At 47.8% G+C, this 20,669-nt stretch overlaps 2 protein-coding genes across 4 annotated transcripts in view; one reads left to right on the top strand and one right to left on the bottom strand.

Moving 5' to 3' along the window:
- The window catches only part of Plod (procollagen lysyl hydroxylase), a 128,488-nt gene that overhangs the window by 68,710 nt on the left and 39,109 nt on the right, over positions 1-20,669 (bottom strand). The gene's annotated exons all lie outside the window — the stretch shown is intronic.
- LOC146197289 (immunoglobulin domain-containing protein oig-4-like) lies at positions 10,394-19,764 on the top strand. The gene is made up of 3 exons (XM_084599099.1): positions 10,394-10,579; positions 17,685-17,834; positions 19,518-19,764. The coding sequence occupies exons 1-3, from the start codon at positions 10,394-10,396 to the stop codon at positions 19,686-19,688; spliced, it is 507 nt and encodes a 168-aa protein (XP_084455225.1). The 3' UTR covers positions 19,689-19,764.

The raw sequence follows: 20,669 nt of genomic DNA, 5'->3' as shown, positions 1-20,669 counted from the left end.
TGTCAGTTTTAATTACCTGCTCGTTTGGAGACTTATGTGAATAATAATACACCTACATGCATCCCGCCGACACAATGTACAGTGGCGATCAATATGAAGGTGATCGCTCGAGCGACGACCGAGGCAAGGAGCAGCACCACGTTACGTCATCACCCTCCGTGGCAAGGGGAACATCAGAGTAGCTTCCCTCTCTCTTTTCGCTGTTCCTTGAGCTGCTGTCACTCCCTTCTAGCAAGTCCCCATTTTTGTTTTTTTGTTTTACGCGTCATCAGGCAGATAAGCACGTGTCGTAATCTTGTGAGGACGCCCGGTGACTTTTTTCTTTCCTATGCATTGCTGGTCCGGCGCATGTGGGCCGTAGAAACAGTGACAGTGTTAACACAACCTGTGACGGTAGAAAACCCCGCCCTTGCTATATCGGCAAAAATGCAAATAAATGATATACAATGCAGATATACCGAAGCCCAGAGAACAAACACAGGAAAAAGGTGACGAGGTAGTCATAGGGGTGACGGCTGTAGCCCGGAAGAGCGTATACGAGGGAAAGAAGACAACGCAATCTTAATCGTCGCAGTTCCGATATCGGCCGCTATGCAGCTCGAAAGGCCCGCTGGTCGACGCTCGCGCGATCACCTTCATATTGATCGCGACTGTACTATCAGCTTACCCTGAATAACAAGTTCGAGTCGTTGCCGTTCGCGCTCAGCAGCGTGCGCTGTGACGGCTGGTAGACGCAAGTCATGTACGCGCCTTAGCTTGAGTATGCAGCAGCCCTCAGAGTCAACAACAAAAAGAAATTACGTCGGCGGGAGTAACAGGGGCGAGATTGGCGCGCCTAAGATCAAAGTCGCCAGGCGGAGACAAGAAGCAAAAGCTTGCCAGAACACGTACGAGCTCCATTTTAATGGCACGTTGGGAGCCATCGGCAGAGCTCGCGATTAATTAGCAGCTGCAAGGGGGGGTACTGAGTCCTGAGCTGGGCGACGATTAGTATATGAGGAAAATTGGCACAGTGAGAATGGCGGGCGCCAAGGTACAGTCGCCTATTTCTTTTTTCCAATTTTTAAGCTCTAAGTCGACTGTAAAACTAACGACTAGTGCAGGCCGAGAAGCGCGGCGCATTCAATTACGGAGGCTCGCAAACGACCTAGCACTAAGATTAACGCTCGTCGCGGCGGCGCCAGTCTTAACAAAAGCGGCAATACACGTTGATCAATTAACGCGTCTAGAGCAAAATCAATTACACACACAAAACAAAAAGGAGAGTAAAAAGGACCGGAGAACGATATAACGATCTTGACAGAGAATAACTGCGCTCGCAGCAACGAAGACAGCCTTAAGAGTCAAAGACGAGCTCTCCAGCTATTGCGAAGCATCCTCGCCTCCGGCTTTTCGAGGGTTGATACCGCGTTGCGCACAGCCAGAGCTTTTCGCAACGTTTCCAGTGTGGTTGCGAAAGCCAAGTCTGTAGCGCATGCATTTTGTCGCATTTCCATTTGAAACTTTGTACTTGCAACGGAATGCTGGTGCAACAATGGCATAAATATATAGGGTGCGACAGTCTGCGGATACCGTCCTTGCTAATACAGCTTTTATTGGGGCTTAGCAATGCAACTCCGGGGGAGAAAAAAAAAACACAGATGATCAATAAGATTCTTGCGGTACATACGCGTGAACGCTATTTTTCTAGCATGCTGATGCTTATGTTATCGTCTATGCAAAGAAATGACAGAGGCATTACAGCGCGTTCCTGAGTTATTCAGTGTGCAAAGACAATTTGCGATATGTGTGCCCAGTAGCCATCGACTTTTATTTCGGGTGAAAGTTTCGAACTCAACACAGACTCAGAAAAGTAGACGCTTCCTTGGCACACGCCAGTGGAATGCTCGTGATTTTTCGGGGCTGCCAGGCTTCAGAGGGTCGACGTCGCCGACGCAGCCGGACATGAGGGTACTAATGCTATCACCTAAAAAGGTCGCTTAAAATTCCTCGGTGTATGCGCAAATAAACACTTTGCTGGATATTGCGATCGCAGGAACATACCGGCTATCAGACTACGTTCACAACAAACTGTCTCCAGGAAACCGGCAGCGCTCACGCGACAGCAGCCGAAATAAAAAACCAATAAGATGTGTTGGCGATGGCACAAAATGGCGCGAACAGTAAGAGAAAGCGGTGTGAGGCCGAAACGGGAGCTATAGTTGAAGCCACCTGGACTCCTCCCTCCTCGAAGAAAAGAGAGAAGGTAGCGCTCCACGCAGGCAACTTTCAGTACACCTCTGTCGAAATTCAGCAGCAGGCAATATTTCCTTCGCCCTCCAATGTTCGCGTTAATAGCCGTCAAAATAACCTCCTCGGCCGAAGCCACCAAAGACCGGTCGTTTCAGCTGAGGCAGCGGGATCACTGGTCAAAGCGAGGTGCCCAGAATAGGTAACCGCGAAGCCAAAGAAAAAAAAAGTAAAGAACGATTGAGGGAGAAAAAAAAAAAAAAACGCGGGACAGAGACAAGAGAGAAGACAAGCGATAATTGCCGGCGAAAATCGGTTCGCGAAACGGCGGCGCAGTCCAGCGCTCGGGGCGCCAGCGAGCCAATGGGCAGCCCCCGATCAATGCAGCGAGCGAGTGTTCGTTTGTGCGCGGAGAAGACTCACGGGGGCGATCGAACGCTGCGAACTGCTCTGAAGCGGGCGGGGAGGTAGGTCCTCTTCTTCTTCTGGCGGGAAGACGACGACCGTAAAAAGCGCCGGCCACCGCCGCCAAAGAGTACGAAGAGCGCGTGGGGGAGAAGGAGCGCCAAGAGTCAGCTTTGCTGCTATGGAGCTCGGCGGCGGACGCCAAATATCGTTTGCCCTTTCTCCACTCGGGCTGACAGACAGGTTGCGAAAGGAGTTCTTCTTCCCGCCCAAGTCTATATACCGGAGATAAAGACGGGCCCGCCGAGCGCGAGGAACGAGAGTGAGATACCGGGTCGGCCGCAAGGATTCGAGCTGACGGCCCGGCCGCAATTACGCAGCGTCGCGGCCACCGAAATGACAGCTCCGGTCCGCTGTCTCGCGACGAGCTCCCCTGGCATGGTAGGCTCTTTCAGGAGTCAGGAGGGACCCTATCAGCAACAAGCGAGCATAGCGTCAGAGATAGGAATAAATGAGCCGCACAGCCTGTGTGCCGGACTATGCGATAAAGAAAAGCTCTGGGTACCAGGATAGTGTCATATAGCCTATCAGTGCAGCTAATGCAATTTCATGCAAGCGAACGTGCGGTTAAACAAACTAGAGGATAGCAAAAGGAAGATGAAGAAAACCTGTAAGGGCGTTGTTACGTCTCAGCGCCTGCCTTTAAGATGTCGTGTTGCGTAAGGAGATTGAGGGAATGGTGACTAGCAAGAGGATCAACGTAACGTGACTCGTTAATAAACTAGTTCTGCGGATCACTGAGAACGAATGGGTACGCTTGACAGAATGACGTGGCCAATGGATAGTGCGACTGGTAAGAATAGGGCACGATGCGTTTACTTAGTACGTGGTGCAAATGTATACGGACAACGACCACGAGATGTATAGGCGTCAGGAAGGCTGGACATTAAAGACCAGCAGAGTTGGAAACAAGAACATTACGGCATAAACAAACGTTGCCTATGCACCTGTATACGGCGGTACTCACCCGCCTATGTCATCATGTCAATGCATCCGCAATCCTTCACGGTCAAAAATTTTCCTTCTCAAAATTTACCGCATTCCCATAACAATTAAGAGCTTCTCAAAGCATTCAGTCACTTCGTGAAAGCGCTGACACTATGCCATTACCAAAAGCTACGAAGCGATAACCGTGCGGAGGTGAGACCCCAGTGCTGAAAGCATGAGACGAGTTAAGTAGGACGTACGAGAGTTCGGCATATGTGATCCTTCAGTTTTATTTTTTTTTTTTTCCCTAAATAAATGTGCTACAACAGCTACACCGGTGCGAGACCCTTTGTTTTACGATAGGAAGGACTTCTGACTTCTACAACGAAGAAAGAAAGGAGTGGACGGCAAAAGCCCGTTGTAGCCATTATCATCACCGCCATCGTCCCCATCCTCAATATCAGTCAGCACTGCGCCGCCACGCTATATATGTATACGTCCACTGTAGGATAGAGGACACCTCCCCTTGATATTCCATTAAGCCCTACCCTGCGACAAACGCGCGGCCATCCTATATCAGAGAATTTCGCAATATCTAGAGCCTGCTTCCACTGCGCACTGCTTCATCTCCCTTGACATGTAATCAGCCCTGTTACATAAAACAGATCACCGATAACTTTCCTCAGAACAGGGTACATACAAGTCTAAACAAACAAACAAACAAACAGACCTACTTTCGAGTGCATTCACACGGCCTGTGGACAACGGAACAAGGCGACATGCGAGATGAACGCGGACAAAAAAACGTACAGAGCAGCGAAGAGAGATATAGAATAAAGACAAAAGAAAAACTCAAAAGAAACCAAGCGACCTCGCTGCAACGCAAAGCCTTCGAAATTGGCGCCCGCGGCGCGACGACCGCTTAACCCGTAAGAATTCACACGCCTCTTTCCGTGCATGGAAGGTCAAAGTTGCCGCAACTTTGGCACACACGCGACAAAGCCCTTCACGGTGCTGGACACACGCGGCTTCGGTCTCCCTTCTGCCAACACAGAAAAGAGAAAAAAAAAAATGGCGTTGAGAAGAAAAGAGAATGACAGAGGAGAGGAGCACGGGACAGGGCAATTCTGTTTCAACATTCTCTAACCCTCATTTTGCACGCACAATGTGCAATTTCTGCGCTTTAAAAGATCAAAGATAAAAAATGCGAAGAGTGTTCCCGGCGTCTAAGCTCGCACAAGAAAAAGGGTTGAGGCGCCAAAGAAAGCGCCCAGCGCCGGCGGGTGTAGCGACGCGTTATGAAAACAGATCTGCTGTTGTGTTCCCTGTAGAGCGGCTAAAACTTTCAAGCCGGGCAACAAAACGCGTGCAGCTGACAGCCGACGGCGCCCGGTAAAGGCTAGGGTTAGTCGCCAAAGGGAAACAACGACGTCTCGGAAGATTCTTGACAACGCGCATTCAGAAACACAAAGCGGGCCGGAAGCACGCAAAATTTGGGGACGATCCGGAGTCTTGAACAGTGTCCTGCTTTGATGCTCAAGGGCGGTGCAACACAAAGACTCTCTAGCAATCTCGCGTGTTGCACTTATTTTGTTCCCTAATATCCCACAGTTACCCAGCTTTCTTCCCGCAAAGCTCTTCCAAAAATATAAACAAACAAAACAAATGTACCTAAAAGCCAAGCAATCCAAATTTCGTGCCGTATTGTCCGCTTTTCACTTTCCGCGCTTTCAACAGATGCCCCCTGCTCCAAACGTCGCCGCTGTACGAGTATGACTCAACTGCGCATTGCATAAAAAGTCGGAGCTTTAACAAAGGACCGAAGAATTTCAATTACACCAGACGCATTGAGCTAACGTTGATCGCTGAGGGAAAGGGCAGATATAAAAAAATAATAACGCTTTTCGGAAGGCGGCGCGTTTCAGTAACTACGAATGCGAAGCGCTTCTCTACCGCTGTTATTTAACCGCCCTCGTATTAACGGATCGATTCATTCGACCGTAACAAAGACGAGCCTACTAAGATGACAAAAGGATCCTTTCCCGCCCACCTTTCGCGTATTAATGCCGCTCTCTGATTCATTTATTTTCTCCTCTGCGGCAGCAACTTGTGTCATCTTCGTCCCAATTGACGCAATGGTCGTTTTTTTCTTGTCTTATTTTTTGACACGAAAGTCGCAAGAGCGACTTTCGTGTCAATTGTTAATAACAAAACGTCATCTCCTTGCCAACTTATTTTATTTTATGAATTTACCGACTTGTCATGCTTCGTAAAGCAACTTGCCATCGACAGACATCTCCAACACGACCACGCCCACAGAACGCCCCTTCCCATTCATTACTCGACGTTAACTTTACGCTTCTATTGCAGCCAATTCCTCTAAAACATTCCACTGTAATTCATCGACCGCACAGTGTATTTTCTAAGCGCACTGATCCCGCCCTCCTTGACAGTCACGACGGATTGTTTAGGTAACACTCTCCAGAACAAAGCGTGAAAAATTTCTGAGGCGGATAATCAGAACCAAAAGTAAACTAACAATAACCTGTTTACACCCTATTCAAACTATTTTGACAATACGTGAATAGCCGACCTGTTGACTTCCAGTACTTGAAATCGCTACCATGGAGCCCTTGTTAGGGCGTAGACGAGTTTTCAGATGTGCTGCCGCTGCATTTCCTGATTTCCTGCTCTCTCTCTTTCTATATATATATATATATATATATATATATTATTTGATTTTAAAAAGCGTCCGGCCGTTCCCCTAAGAGAACTTGGTCTCTCTCTCTCTCTCGGTGTGAGTGTTTTTTCTTGCTCTCACACACACACACACACACACACACACACACACACACACACACACACACACACACACACACACACAAACACACACACACACACACACACATATATATATATATATATATATATATATATATATATATATATATATATATATATATATATATATATATATATATATATATATATATATATATGTACTGCATGCCTTTCATCTAAATTCGGTAATCTGGGTTTGCCCCTGTAAAGGGTGCACCGCTTATAACACCCATGCTCCTCGGTGAAGCCAGCCCTAAGCGCGTTTCTAAGGCAATGATTGGAATTTAAAAGCGTCCGGCCATGCCTCTTATGACAACCTGCTCTCTATCTCTCTCTCTCTCTCTAAAGTCCAATAATTGCCTTAGAATAGAGAGAGAGAGAGAGAGAGAGAGAGAGAGAGAGAGAGAGAGAGAGAGAGAGAGAGAGAGAAATAGAGCAGGTTGTCATCAGAGGCATGGCCGGACGCTTTTTAAAAGTCCAATCATTGCCTTAGAAACGCGCTTAGGGTTGGCTTCACCGATGAGCATGGATGTTATAAACGGTGCACCCTTTACAGGGGCAAAACCAGACTACCGAATTTGGATGAAAGGTATGCAGAACACCTGAAGCCACATCACGCCTCCACAGACCTGCTAAGCACAAGCGCCCCATCCCCCCTTCCATCAGAAAATAAACATAAATGTGCGTGCGTAGGCACCTACCAGCGTCTACACCGCATATCAGGTGCCGATCAGAGGCTGCACCACCATTCGATTCAAAACTGCGACTACTACTTCTCGGAGTAGATTTCATGAGATGTTTTCAAAACCGATTTTCGCAATCAAGAATGCGTCCCTTGAAGCCGGATAAAGGTTATATTACCGCCGAAGAGCCAGGCAATCAGCTTGTACCAATAACAACGATAAGATAAAAGTTTCCTCAGTGTCCCTTTGGTAGTTTAGCCGACATGTCTTATGTTTCTTTAGGACTGACCATTTTCACCCTTCTCCCGCATTTCCTTCCTTCCTTGCTTATACGACCATTTGTCCATCTAACGCCAAAAGACGACATTTAGGTACAAAGAATTACCTCTTACTCCCTCTTAAAAAACTACGGCTATGAGTTGAAAAAAAAAAGAGAAATATCGTGAGAACATGTGTCCGAAAAATAAGAGGCTACATGTGCTGCTGCCCTGTAAGCTTAAGATACGTCGTGCTCCTACGTGCTGCAACCATGGCAGCCGGACAAAATTCAGCGTTTAAATTTTCGTGAGCATGGTTATTGTGACTGTTAAATCATCACCGTGGAGAAATAGTAATGTTTGGGGAAACGGTAACTATACTCCGGACTTTTTGCGGCTATGCAGCCAATGCTACGGGGGCGGAGCTTTCACTGCAACTACCACACTAAATAGCTCTGGCAGTCTGGCCTCAGTTTCGGTTTCAGTTCCGCCTTTACTGGAAACAATATTTTTTGAGCCGCCAACGACGCAGAAATGCGTATGTTTACAACACTGAAGGTCTAAGTGAACATTAACTTGCGGTTAATGAATATCCCCCGGTAAGTACGTTCTCGAAACAAGTGCATTGCAAAAGCGTACAGAAACCGGCGGGCAGACGCCGCAGAAGCAGCCGACGTACCCTTCGCGGTATTTCCGAAAGATGGCGCAGCCATCGCATTTGCGCGGCACAGTGTACTGATCTTAAAATGTTCTACACTAACGCTGCACTGGCTTGTATTGTAGTATAAACTTCATGCAATAATAACGTGAAGGTTTCGAGAATGAAATGATATTTCAGAGCGTGACCTGCGACACAAATGACGGGACTATATTCTGCTGCGCAATAACCTGATTAGGTTCGGCTCTGTAGCTTTGGCTGCATAGCCACAAAAAGTTGTCCGACAGTATAACTGCCGTGTCGGGAAACTTTCAGACATACAGCTGGGATCTTTTAGCATCACAACTTGTCTCAAACATACGCCTCATTCGTTACGAGCATCTACTCGGCAGATATCCAAAGATACGTCGGTAGACGTCGCACGAAACGGCCGTCGACAAGCGCAAACGAAAAGTTAAAAAACGGCATTGTATTATAAAAGACGGAGGCGACAGTTGAATTTCCGGTCTGGCGGGGAAAAAAAAGACCTGTTCCCGCCGCCTCCCACAAATCTCTTTTGCACAGGCGAGCGCACGCACGGGCCGAACGAATGGTGCGTGGGTGTTCTTCAGGAACGCTCACACGGCTCAGAGAACGACGCAGCGATTTCGAGAAAATACGCAGCCCGCGTTTCTCCCGCCAACTCAGCTGTCCAATCACTTTACTCAAAAATGAAAAAAGAGGGGAAAAAATAAACATCGTATATATATATACAGCGGCCGACTTTCTCGAAAACAAAGCTTTCCTCCGATTCACTCTTTCCCTCCTCCTCCTTTCCTCTCGTTTCCCTCTCACTCAAAGTGCAGAGCCATCGGCTGAACGCCGCCTAAGTGTTACAGAGGCGGAACTCTCAAGCGCTGTCAAAACAAGGCCGGCGCGGGAGGAGAAGGTATCGACGCGGCCCAATAAGAGACCGTGCCGCAAACGTAAAACGGCGCGAGAGAGAAATCTCCATTAGCGAGACTGAGAACCCTTCCGATCGAAGAGGAATTGAAAATAATTGCGCGAAGCGTTGGTCCGATTCGGGCTATCAATCTTCATCCGAGTGGGGGCAGAGACACGGGGACAAAGATTGGTTGTGCCGAGCGCCGCTCAAAGAGGACGGCGACCACCAATGTTCTGCGAGGGCTTATCTTTATCCGTTGAAGATGATGCCAGCTTGAGGAGACGTACTGGTAGCTCTGGGGCATTTGTTTTCTATGTAGCACAAGCGCTCGAACCGTTTTATAGGAAAAACAACAAAGAAAACGGCAATGAGAAAATAGAGAATACGTAACAGGCATTCTCAGCTAGCCCTTCGCTAAAAAAATGTGGCGTACGTGTTTCGGTGAAAGGTAAAAAAAGAATGGAAATAAAAAAGAAGCCAAGATAAAAAAACACAATGAAACAGCGCAGAGTAAATTTATAACCTTTCTGAGGAGATATCAAAGGGGTTCGCGTAATAACTAAGGTTTGTGTACCTAATTAACTAATATTTTTAATTAGAAAAAACGTACCAAGGGTGGGCAGCTACAGCCAATTTCCTTTACGGTGCTCCTTAAGATATCGAGAGCGCCGAGTTCTTGCAGTTCTCGGTTTGAATCACGCTTGTTCTTTTCGCACGTTACAAATAAACGGTAACAGCCGTTCTCCGCTTTGGCGTTCACGAGCAGCACTCTAAAAAAGTATGACATTTGCTGCAAAAAAATAAAATAAAAAAAAACAAAAAAACGTGAATTTATCTCACCCTTTGAATGGAAACGAGCTGAATGCGGTAATATCACAACTCTCTCATCTCATGTACCCTTCAGTCAATCAGCTCAAAGGACGAGGAGTTCACATAAGAAGGGGGAGAAAAGAAAAAAACTTTTCCCACTGCCCCGGTCGAGGAACGAACAGCGATGATATCACAGTAAATTCCCGGAACGACAACAGATACTGAAACAACACTGAACGAGGTTATCTCGCACATGACAATTCCGTTTCGGACTCTACTATTGGCATGATCAGCTCAGACTCCAGCATAATATTTCAATTAACGATACAATTAATTTATTAAGTAAGGAAGGAAATCTGGTTAGGTAAGCAAGACAAAAAAGAAAAGACGGGACAGAAGGAAGCTGGCGGTGGCTGGCAACTTATAGAGGCAACCTGTCGCAGGTGGAAAGCAATTCCTGTTCCGACGCTGACGCAGGTGGTTCGGCGGCGCGCGGCGGAGTGCACAGCCTCGGCCGCGCCTTCCACCACACTACTCATACTAGGAGGAGTGGCCGCAGCGGCAGCAGCAGACGAAGGAAAGAAGGGAGACAGAACCCATGTCGTCGCGGCTCCTGGCGTGCTGGCTGGCCCTGGCGGTGGCGCTCACGCTGCTGCTGTCCGAGGCGCAGGGCGCCAAAGGCCGCGGAGGCAAGCGGGGCCGCGGCCGCATGCGCTCGTCCGGCTCGGCCAGGTACATCTTCTACACGCACCCCAAGCGAAAGGAGTACTACGACAACCCAAATGTAAGACATTCCCCTGCTCCGCTACACGTGCACCGTGTGACGTCATCACGGACGCCATTAAGTGCAGCACCACGGAAGCCGTACGAACAGGGTCAATCACACTTAGCGGGAACACGGAAACGCGTGGCTATACACATGCTGAGTGTCATTGTGCACAAGCACCACATCGAAGTACCTCTTCTCGTGCACCACAGTGCATTTATTCGTGAGCGGTTTAGATGCAATGGCGATCCACAGATGCGTGGCCCCGCAGAGTCGTGTTCTCACTATGTGTGATTGATCTTGTCAATTACAAACGTTTGCGGTGTGCAAATGTTCGGAAAACAATTTATTTCTGGGTTGCCTCGCTAGCCAGTCAGCTGGTATCTGCTCCAGCGGACGTAGAACGCATGTTTCTTGGTGCTTTTACAGACTTATTTGATGTGCTTAGCCTGACTGTGCAGAAATATTTGTCTTCCCTCCGCGAACCTTTGTCCCGCAAACTTTTGCCGACGACAGTGCGAATGAGACTTCCACCGTGGCGGCGTCCATGGCATTTTTCTGAATGTCGGTTTTGTGACGACAGCAAGGGGTATCAACTCGAGCGATCCTCAAAAGCAGAGAGAGACACCAGAGGGAAAGCACTAGCTTAATTAAGTCAGATCATGGACTGGTCAGCTGAACTACTCCCAGATGTCACAGGAAGGAAGAGCGAGGAACAGAGAAGTAAGGACGGTGTGCGAACACACCGGAAGATGAAGAGCAGCACTTCCAGCTAATATTTATGCTATGTATAATGCTTCCCCTCTTTGCGAAACTCTGCCGGTAGTTACGTCACGAACGCTTCGAGCTCGTTGGTGCACCTTCACGTCGACATTGCCCAAACAATGAAACCTCTCTCGCAACGCACACGCGTCAAGGCTTTAGTACCTATCCCGACAAAACTGGAGCGCAACGAAACCATGACATAATAAAAAGACATAATAATTCAGCTAAACTCGCCACGTGAGGCTCTGAGACCCACCGGTCAAGTACGAGCACAAGAATGTCAGAACTACAAAGCACAGAGTTCCACACCAAGAACGTCTTTTTCACCGGCGTGGCTTCCGAAACTGTCGAAAGGCGCTGCATGCTCGCTGAAAAGAACTAGGACGTCCTCATCAAAAAAGCAATGACGCCACAGTGACGCCTGAGCAAAATGTCAGAGTAAAAGCGACAACAACAAAGAAGGCGTTTCCATTAAAAAAAGAAAAAGAAAGAAAGGCGGTATATAACAAACGATACCGTCACGCATAGTGAAGGAAAATCTCGGAAAGAGAAATAACGGCATAATAGGGTCGTCCTGCCTGTCCGGCTCCCTCGCTTCCTTCCTTTTTATCCCTGATACAGGAGAGCCATACATATATACCAGCACAGGAATAAAACGTGGCACGAAGTACCCCCGACGCGCGTACACTCAGTCCTGGGGGAAAACGCGCGCACACGTGAAAGAGGGGTTGTTAAAAACGAACACCAAAATAACAGCGAAAGAGAAGGAAAGAACGGCGCCCGTTTTTAACATTCGCGAGCTGCGGCAGCAGCAGCAACACAGAGGTGGGAGAAAAATCATGAAACCCAGATTCACCGAAAGTGGCCGGAATTACGACGTCCCGGCTACGGTTTTCCGCGCTGATACCCCGCGGCACGGCACCCTCGCCGCTGTCATCGCGCCCGAGCGCGGGTCCGGCTCTCCAAAAAGCAGCCCGCGGCCAGTCCAGAAAAAGAAGAAATAATAAAGGACAGAAGCGCAGGGGAAAATAAATAAGAGAGGGACTGAAACGGAGACGAGGCAGCAAACATAAGCGGACCGTCTCATTAGGACCGTGCACCGCGGCTCCGTGCGGAGAGAAAACGAGGCGTATCTTTTCTGTTTCTTTTGCGGGGCGCGCGGCGTCACGAAAATACAGAAATACTAAATAAAAGAAAAAATGAGAGGAGGTGGGGGGGGGGGGGGGGGGGGCAGAGACGTTTAGACGTCGCTGTAGGAAGGAATTACACAACAAAAAAAAAAAAAAAAATCAGAAACCGAAACAAGCGGACGAAGCTGAGGGCCAAGTATACGGTCGTTCCCGTAAAACACTACGCCCAGATGTCGCACCTCGGCAGGAACCATCTTTCACGGAACACAGGGGAGGAGAAAGGGGGATAATAAAAATAAAGAAGAAACAAAATAAGCGACCTCCGTTCCGTTCTCTTTCCGCCGTAGCGCCACGCCCCCTATTTCGCCTCGCCCTTCGAGACGCAATCGACGTATATATAGCGGGCCAGGTTCGGCTGACGCCGATACGAGGGACCAAAATAAAGGATATCGCAGAGACAAATACCGAGACAGACGGAGAGAGGGGTGTCGGGGGAAAGGTTGAGCGCGCTTTCGCTACAAGACGCGTTATATACATATACACTATAAGGAGTAACAGACGGCGAGGTATAGGCTGCGACGCGCGAAGCCAATCGAGCGTCCCTAAATACCTCCTGCGATACCCCTAAAGAAGTGAACGCCTGCAGAGACGAAGAGATCACCCAACCTCCTCCTTTTTTTTTTTTTCTTCCTGTGTACCTTATTCTCGCCTTCCATGCTGTACACCTGGGCCCAAGAACGTATCTTAGATCCCACACGTCCAAGGGTGGCCAGTCCGAAGATAAGTGCGGCAAGCAGCACTCCTCCGACTCCCTCAACCCGCCCAACCTCTTGTTTCTATTTTCGCTCTTGCCGATTCTCGTTTGTTCAGAACCTTAGTCATGGTACCACAGCATAACGAGGTGCAAAGGAGGGGGAACAAAAGCAGGAACGAGACAAGCACGCAGCGTTGACGTTATAGCGAAGCTGCAATTCAGCGCCAGAAAATGCACAAACAGAACAGCTTTTCTTACTCTTTACCTCGAAAAATTTTACCACTTGCTGTGGAACCTCTTCTGCGTCATTCTCGCCGAGTGCCTGTGCGCTGGAGCATCAAAGGCAATAACGGCAATGACTGGCGAGCGCAGTATTTTGCATAATTTTTTTTTTTTTTTGCAAAACTTTCTTCACATGTCTTAAACACAAGAACCCCCTTAAATCACTGTTTTCCTTTTTTTTTTTCGGTAGCTTTAGAGGTAACTCAGTAACTGTACCCCTAGCGCATCACTTTCAGTCTTGTAACCCGAAGCAGCCAGCCAGCATTGAACTATACCAAACCAAACCGCAGCAATGTGTCCGGATATACGATTCCCTCGTTCAGGATATCGCCTAGGCATTGGTTCATTTTTAAATTCCGACTCACAAACAATGCTCGAGCGGAACCACCCGCCGTTCTGTTCTGTAACATTCCCCTCTGCCGCGCAGCGAATATCCCACGCGTCTCCCGCGTGTTTACACGATGGGAAAGACCTCTACTCAGATCTACCAGCCGCGAAACCAATTGGGTGGGCCTTTGCATGTATTTACCATGGCCAGTATCTGTATGCTACCTCTTGGTGCCGCCTCAAATGTGTGCCATTACAGCTATCGGCCAGGCGCTGTTACTTCCCCTTTGTGCGCGCGTGTGTATGTCGTAACAACAGTTAGTACCGAGCTGTCCTATGTCTTTACTTCCGCAACAGCTGTCACTAATGGATTGATCACAATGCCGAATTCGCACGCAGAAACCTCCCGCGGCTTTCTCAAGTGGTAGGGCCAAAGAGCGACGGAAAAAGTACCGAACGGCTGCCGACTATGCACCTCAGTGTCTTCGGCGTTGTTTACCTGAAAACACCTCCTCGCATCGTTGAAGCACGGGGGGGGGGGGGGGGGGGGGGGGGGGGGTTGTTGTCGGTATTCACACACACCGCAAATCATGCAGTCAGACTGTTTTCCAGAAACCTTCGCTGGTTCAAACCAATCCAGAGTCATTGATCAATATGCCCACCATAAACCGCAAGTCTGGTTCTGCACGTCAAAATCCAATAACTCACATAATCACGCCCCATCAAGGAAGTACCAGAAAAACTTACACGCTCCTCACTCTATGGAGACGGCAGGGTGGGGCCCCAAAGAGCAAAAATATCAATTCCTTATATAAAACGAAGAAAAGAAAATGGACACCAAACGAGCTAAAACACCCGCCAAGCTCGAACAACTTTCCTGTATAGACAGAGCCTCTGCGTACAGGCGACTACACTGAGACCTGCAACAGCTGTCAGAAAACAAAGAAGGAGCAAAAAGAGGAACAGATTCGTGGACGTGAAAAAAAATGGTCGTTCCCGACCTTAATTTGTCGTCCGAACGCAGCCGGTGCTTCCCAGCCTCACCCCAGAATGCCAATTTGTCTCCTTGCTTTTGCCGAAAGCCTCGCTTACCAAGACAAGAACATAAAAATACCGATCACGGTTCAAAGCAAGCCGCGATCTTACCAGCAGCAACTGCATCCGTACACAGCGATCGCTAATGGGCGCACCGTTCCATTTGGCGAGTCCAGTGGCACGCTCGAAATACCACAACGGGACGAGAGAGAAATCGGGGGAGGGAGGACTAACAGAAAGAAAAAAGAAAGACCATGAACTAACGCTAAGAACTGCAAAATTCCAGACGAACGAAATCCAAAAGCCCGGACGGTTCGTAAGCGCGCAGTCAAGAGTGCTACCTCTACGTCGCCAATCAATTTTAGTTTGGGATTTGACGTGTGTGCAATACTGAACGGTCGATCGGTGAAGTTTATTGCTGCTGCTTTAAACTGAACTTCGCATTCTTATCATTCTATAAGACAGGCATCCCGTGCACCTAATGCCGCTATGCGGACTATTGCCGTGGTGTACAGAGCGTGTACACGTGTGGTTAAATGAGGCGCGGAGAAGTGCAGATCTGCATAAAAGGCAGGGGTGGAATGGAAGTACAACAGCTAACATTATGAACTAAATAAAACACAACGTGGGCGCCCGCCATGTGCCACATGGAAGACGTAGGCACTAGTTACGAACATTTTGTTCTCGGCGAGACACTTTCTGAACAGCAACACCACAGCGGGCACCCCACAATCCACCCAAACAACATCCTCTCCTTCAATACCGCTTTAAAGGACTCTGCCCTCATTTAGACAGCAGGAAAACCCAGAAGTGCTTGATTACGACAGCCTTTTGACAGCGAGTACCGGACTCCTCCGGGACGCAGGACCAGGCAGAGTAGGTACACACACATCAGCAATGGTTTGTGTGCCTCATTTCGTCCTGCGTCTGTCTTCGCTAGTTTCACCTTTGTAAGCACTATGAACCAGCATACTCCGAAATTTAATCTCTTGAGCTATCAGTGTCCCGCTACCGGTAGTCAGAGGAATTGTTCAGCGAAAACGCGAATACAGAGGAGAAACGAAAATTGAAGGGCGCCAACAAGGCGCGGCACCGCTGTCCTTTAGGCTACAAGAAATCGACCACCGTTTACTGCCAGATTCTGACCTCAGGTTTCGTAACAGGTGCGATCAAACAACTCCGACGACAAACTATGACGGCGGTGCGGTTCTGCTCGGGAGAAGCTCCCTTACACAGCTACCGCACTAAAAATGAAGATAATAAAACGCGGCCAAAGAAAGGGGGCGACCAGCTTTTAAGCGCCCGACATAAAAGGAACAGCGAACGGAAAGGAAAGCAAAAAGCTAGCGATAGTGAAACACAGAGGAACTATAGAAGAGATACCGATCAACCGGGCCGCCACTCGCACGGGAAGAAGCGGAAGAAGCGGGGACACCGCACGTGGACGCCGATATATATTACACGAGACATACACCAAGGTCGTCGAAGGGTGTAAAACCACCGCAAGCCTTCCTTAGGGGGAAGCTTCCGTCCGTATTATACGCTAGCCAGAACAAAAGGTGGTGCTGTTGCGGACCACGAAAGACGGCAAGAAAGAAAGCCGGGATGACGACGAGGCATAAAACAGCAAGGGCAGGAAAAAAAAATAGAGGCAAAGCAAACACGACGAACAAAATTGAGGAACCGAGAAACTACTGCAACAAAGATTGCGCTATACGTACTATAGGCAGCTCCGGCAAGTACCACCACATCAAAAAAAAAAAAAAAAAAAAAAAGAAGAAGAAGAAGAAGAAAGAGCTGAAGCTTGAAAAGTAAGCAATGAGAAAGCGACGCCATCCGGGGAAGTCGAAGCAGATAATGGGCGCGACGAAAGCTGAAAGCCGATCCCTCGGCCGGCCGGTTCGTTCCCCTTCGGGAAAACGGGGGCGCGTGACAGCCGGCTGCTCTGCAGGAAACGAGGAAACTTTTCAAGGAAGACGAGGACAAGCTGGGTGGGATCTTGCGTGCGGTCGCACGTATGAGGCAAAAGCACGTATCGTGTTCGAAAACTGTGCACACAACGCGCTGATTAGGTCGGGGGAAAATGGGGAAAGATCACTGCGTCCCTTCTTCCCCTTTCTGCTCGGCCGTTTGCTCTCTCTCTCTCTCTCTCTCTCTTTCGCTCATCTCGAGTGTACTCTCCTCCTTAGCACGTAGGACAGTCTCTTCTCGTCGAAGGGCCACAGAGGTCTCTTAATTCGCGCTAAGACTTCGGGCTCCGGTCTCCGTGGACAGCCGCGCACTTCATTGTCCTGCGAGCAGTCGGATTTGGTCCCTCCGTTCGGCTGCCTCAACTCATAAGTCCGCGGTTCCGACGCGCGCGTACTGATCAGCCCTCCTTAGGGACTGCCCTCTATAGCCAAGACCGAAGCGTAGGAATTCGGCGACATCCCTACTTCGCAGCGTCACCCTATGTTCCGTCTTCCTACATAGCGAAGACCGTATCGCGGTGCCCACTACTTTTGCCAGCCAAGCTTTTCAACATCTCAGTATATTCCATACGCTGCGTTATACGCGCGAACAGTTAACTTCCGAGAAAGGCACTGAGACTACACTGCTTGCCACCATGGTCCATGAAAATGCACAGAGACTGAATCGAGTCACTACGACTGCCTATCCAAGCAAAGACCGCAGTGGTTCCCCTACACACAGTCCTCCAAGAGTGTGAACACCCCCTTGCTTTTTCCTGAAAGCGGTCCCTTAAATACTTTTTTTTTTGTTGTTGTTGCACTGACCAAATATGAGTATTGCTTCTCTTCTACACTCAACACAATCCGGTGCGTGCACGCAGGGTGCCCAGATCGAGAAGGCGTCGCACTTCGACTACGAATTCTTCCTGGGCCACAAGATCGTGTTCATCTGCGTGGCGCGCGGCGTGCCTCGGCCGCGCATCACCTGGTACAAGGACGGCATCGAGATATTTGCCCACCCGTACATGCAGGTAGGTACGCCACTCGGCCACGCCAAGCGCGCCTCGTGTCACGTGCGGGTATAACACCACCACCCTCTCCCTCGTACGACGCTGGTTTCACAATCGACAGCGAATATAAGCCAACAGGTGCATTTATTGATCATCAACGTATATAAATATGGCGAGCACTCCCTGTGAACCAAAAATGCGCATGCTGGCATCTCATTACGCAGCAATCAACTAAGCCCCGAGTGCAAACAACAAAAAATACATCGAACAAATGGCCAAATGGATGAAAATTTTAAAGGGGCCTCATTCGTCCAATGCTGGCCCTTTCAGGCTCTCGCTGCTCCTGTGAGCAAGCGCACCAGCAAACTCCATGGTAGTAACTTTTCTTTCAAAGGAGCAATATAATTTTTTTATTTGTGTAGAAAAGTTCCTTGAATGACAGATTTGTTTATTTTTTGAAGTGGTTTGCCATGGTCGATGACCATTTTAATGTTGTATGGCAATAACTGTATACAGTCTAAACCCGATTTAAGAAAATCCCATTTAACGAAATTCCCGATTTAACGAAGATATCCCGATTCCCCCTCAGATGCCTATAAGGTGCAATGCTTTGGCTAACTCGAAAAAACAAAAACAATTTCGCGATCTGTCCCGGTTTAACGAACCTTTTTTTTTTTTTGTCTGTTACACAGAGAAAGCCCAAAAGTTTATTGATTGCGAACCAATAATAACATCGTGGAGCGCCTTCCTCCGGCTTTTACTTCTACCAAACTGTGCCAAGCAAAACGAGATTTATAATTTTGAATTGAACTCACAAATGGCGGGTGATGTGGTGGATGCCCTTTGTCTGCTGTGGAAGTTTGCCTTAACACACGAAAGGAGGAAAGACATGCTAGACATGCTTCTAACTTGAGATGGATCAGTGCGGTCATTGCTTACCAAGTGCACGTGGCTCTCAACTTCTTTAAATTGGGGTTTAATATTAAGGCTTCCTCTTTCAAACATGACTAGCAAGAGATATCTCATGCTTTATGTAAACAGTTCCATAAGCTGGACTTCTAAAACAAAGCAATTTAGCCAGCAACTTCCTAAAGCTACTGGCAGGTCAACTTTATAGATAATACTCTGCACTGATATGTCTGCCTACAGTATATCCGGTGCAGTCTCTGTCAGGTCTGCGTACACAACATACAAAACTGACCAGTCCTACCATAAAGTAGCACATAATAGAGATACTGTTTGACCAAATGCCTTGCCTTCTGAAGTTATCACAATGTCAATAGGTGACAATGCATTAAAACTGATTGTTCCTGCAGTTTGGAGATGACCACACATTTCCAAAACGTACAAATTGTCCTAGTTTGACATACTCAATTTTTCTGTATTAGTAGAATGCAGTTATTTACCTATATACTATGAAACTGAAAACAGGAGTTAGGCCTCAGAGATTCTTTATGTTTTCTTGTTTTTATATATGACAGTGCCCACAGCTTCTACTAGCAGCAGCCTTCGTTACAATGCCTTCTAACCACATACTAGGAATTGAAGACAATATTCGTGCCTGATTCATGCGCAGCAGGGTTCAATATACAACATCAAGAACTATAGTTCAACTAATAAAATATCCACAGCCAATAGATGAACTGCTTTCTGTCCCTGCTTTTGTCATTCTCACTCCACCCCAACTGTTTCTCGACCCTGCAGTCCATATTGCAAATATCGGAGTGGCAACTGGAAGGCGACCGCATCAAAAGCAAGCTCGAGATTGACCCAGCACGGCAGATGGATTCGGGCAACTATGAATGCCAGGCCGACAACAAGTACGCCATCGACAGCCGGACCTTCAAGGCCGACTTCAGCTCTTTGGGCAGCTAGACTGCCCCACTCTCCTTCCACACCATGTGACAACATACACCATTGCCACAGACAGATGTTGGCACCTGCCCACATGTACACGCACGCAGTATTTCTCCGTTCAGCAGTCGACGCATCATGCAGGCAGTGAGTAATGTTATTTGTTGTAGTACAGCCAGGAGGGTATGCGCAGCAGAGTTCATTGTGAGAAGTTGAAAGGCAAAACAAACATTACAGCTTTAACCATTGCTGCTTTTAAATATTTGTCGGTCTCGCAGGCTGATGCATTTGTGAGAGAAGGCGTGACGGCAAGGAAACATCGGGAAAGTATATGTATGTCAAAAGGAAAGTCAAATGGACTCAAATGAAAATTAAGCTGAAGACTTGTTACAGGCAAATAAAAGTTGTTCCTGTACTTTTATTTTTGCTCAATTAGTTTTATGCTTTTTCATAACAAGACAAAGCAAGAAATTTCCATTCACAAATATAGGAATAGGCAAGAAAAAAATGAATACAGGTTTTTTTAACTAACATGAGGATAATGGCACTTATTATTTGTTGCTGCAGTTTTTTTTCTTTTGTCACTGCAATTCCATTTGTCTGATTTCTGTAAAGCAAACATATGCAGCACCAAGGCTATGTACACAGTCAATGCTAAATAAGTCGCACTCCCTCACTCTACCTAGAAAAAAAGCTAGCACAAAGAGCAGGCAGCCAAATGGAATGGACACTGTTAGAACTTCTGCGCAGCATCTGAACGCCTGAAGCACAGCTGTCACCTGATATTCCCTACCTTTAATCAGACTACAAAACATACCTAGAGAACAAAGACTGCAGTATTTCTCAGGAATTGCACTCAATCATTGCCCAAACATCCAGCAATAAGTTTTCTGCAGAGGTCCACACTAAGAAACCTTTGCGAACAAAACTAAACACATGAAGTATTATGTTCACTGTCGCAAAAACTAATAACGACAATAAAGAAGTCTGTGTAACGTAAGT

This window comes from Amblyomma maculatum, chromosome 3, assembly GCF_055883805.1.
Source record: "Amblyomma maculatum isolate TAMU_Amacu chromosome 3, ASM5588380v1, whole genome shotgun sequence".
In the NCBI taxonomy this organism is placed as follows: Eukaryota; Metazoa; Arthropoda; class Arachnida; order Ixodida; family Ixodidae; genus Amblyomma; species Amblyomma maculatum.
The sequence above is the reverse complement of the archived record's forward strand: the minus strand, read 5'-3'. Positions and strand labels throughout refer to the sequence as shown.

What these genes read in the sequence shown, in the direction of transcription:
- LOC146197289 (XM_084599099.1), top strand. Translation starts at nt 10,394, where the DNA reads ATGTCGTCGCGGCTCCTGGCGTGCTGGCTGGCCCTGGCGGTGGCGCTC. An exon ending in AGTACTACGACAACCCAAAT is followed by an intron (nt 10,580 to 17,684) that starts GTAAGACATTCC and finishes GCGTGCACGCAG; the next exon opens with GGTGCCCAGATCGAGAAGGC. An exon ending in TTGCCCACCCGTACATGCAG is followed by an intron (nt 17,835 to 19,517) that starts GTAGGTACGCCA and finishes TCGACCCTGCAG; the next exon opens with TCCATATTGCAAATATCGGA.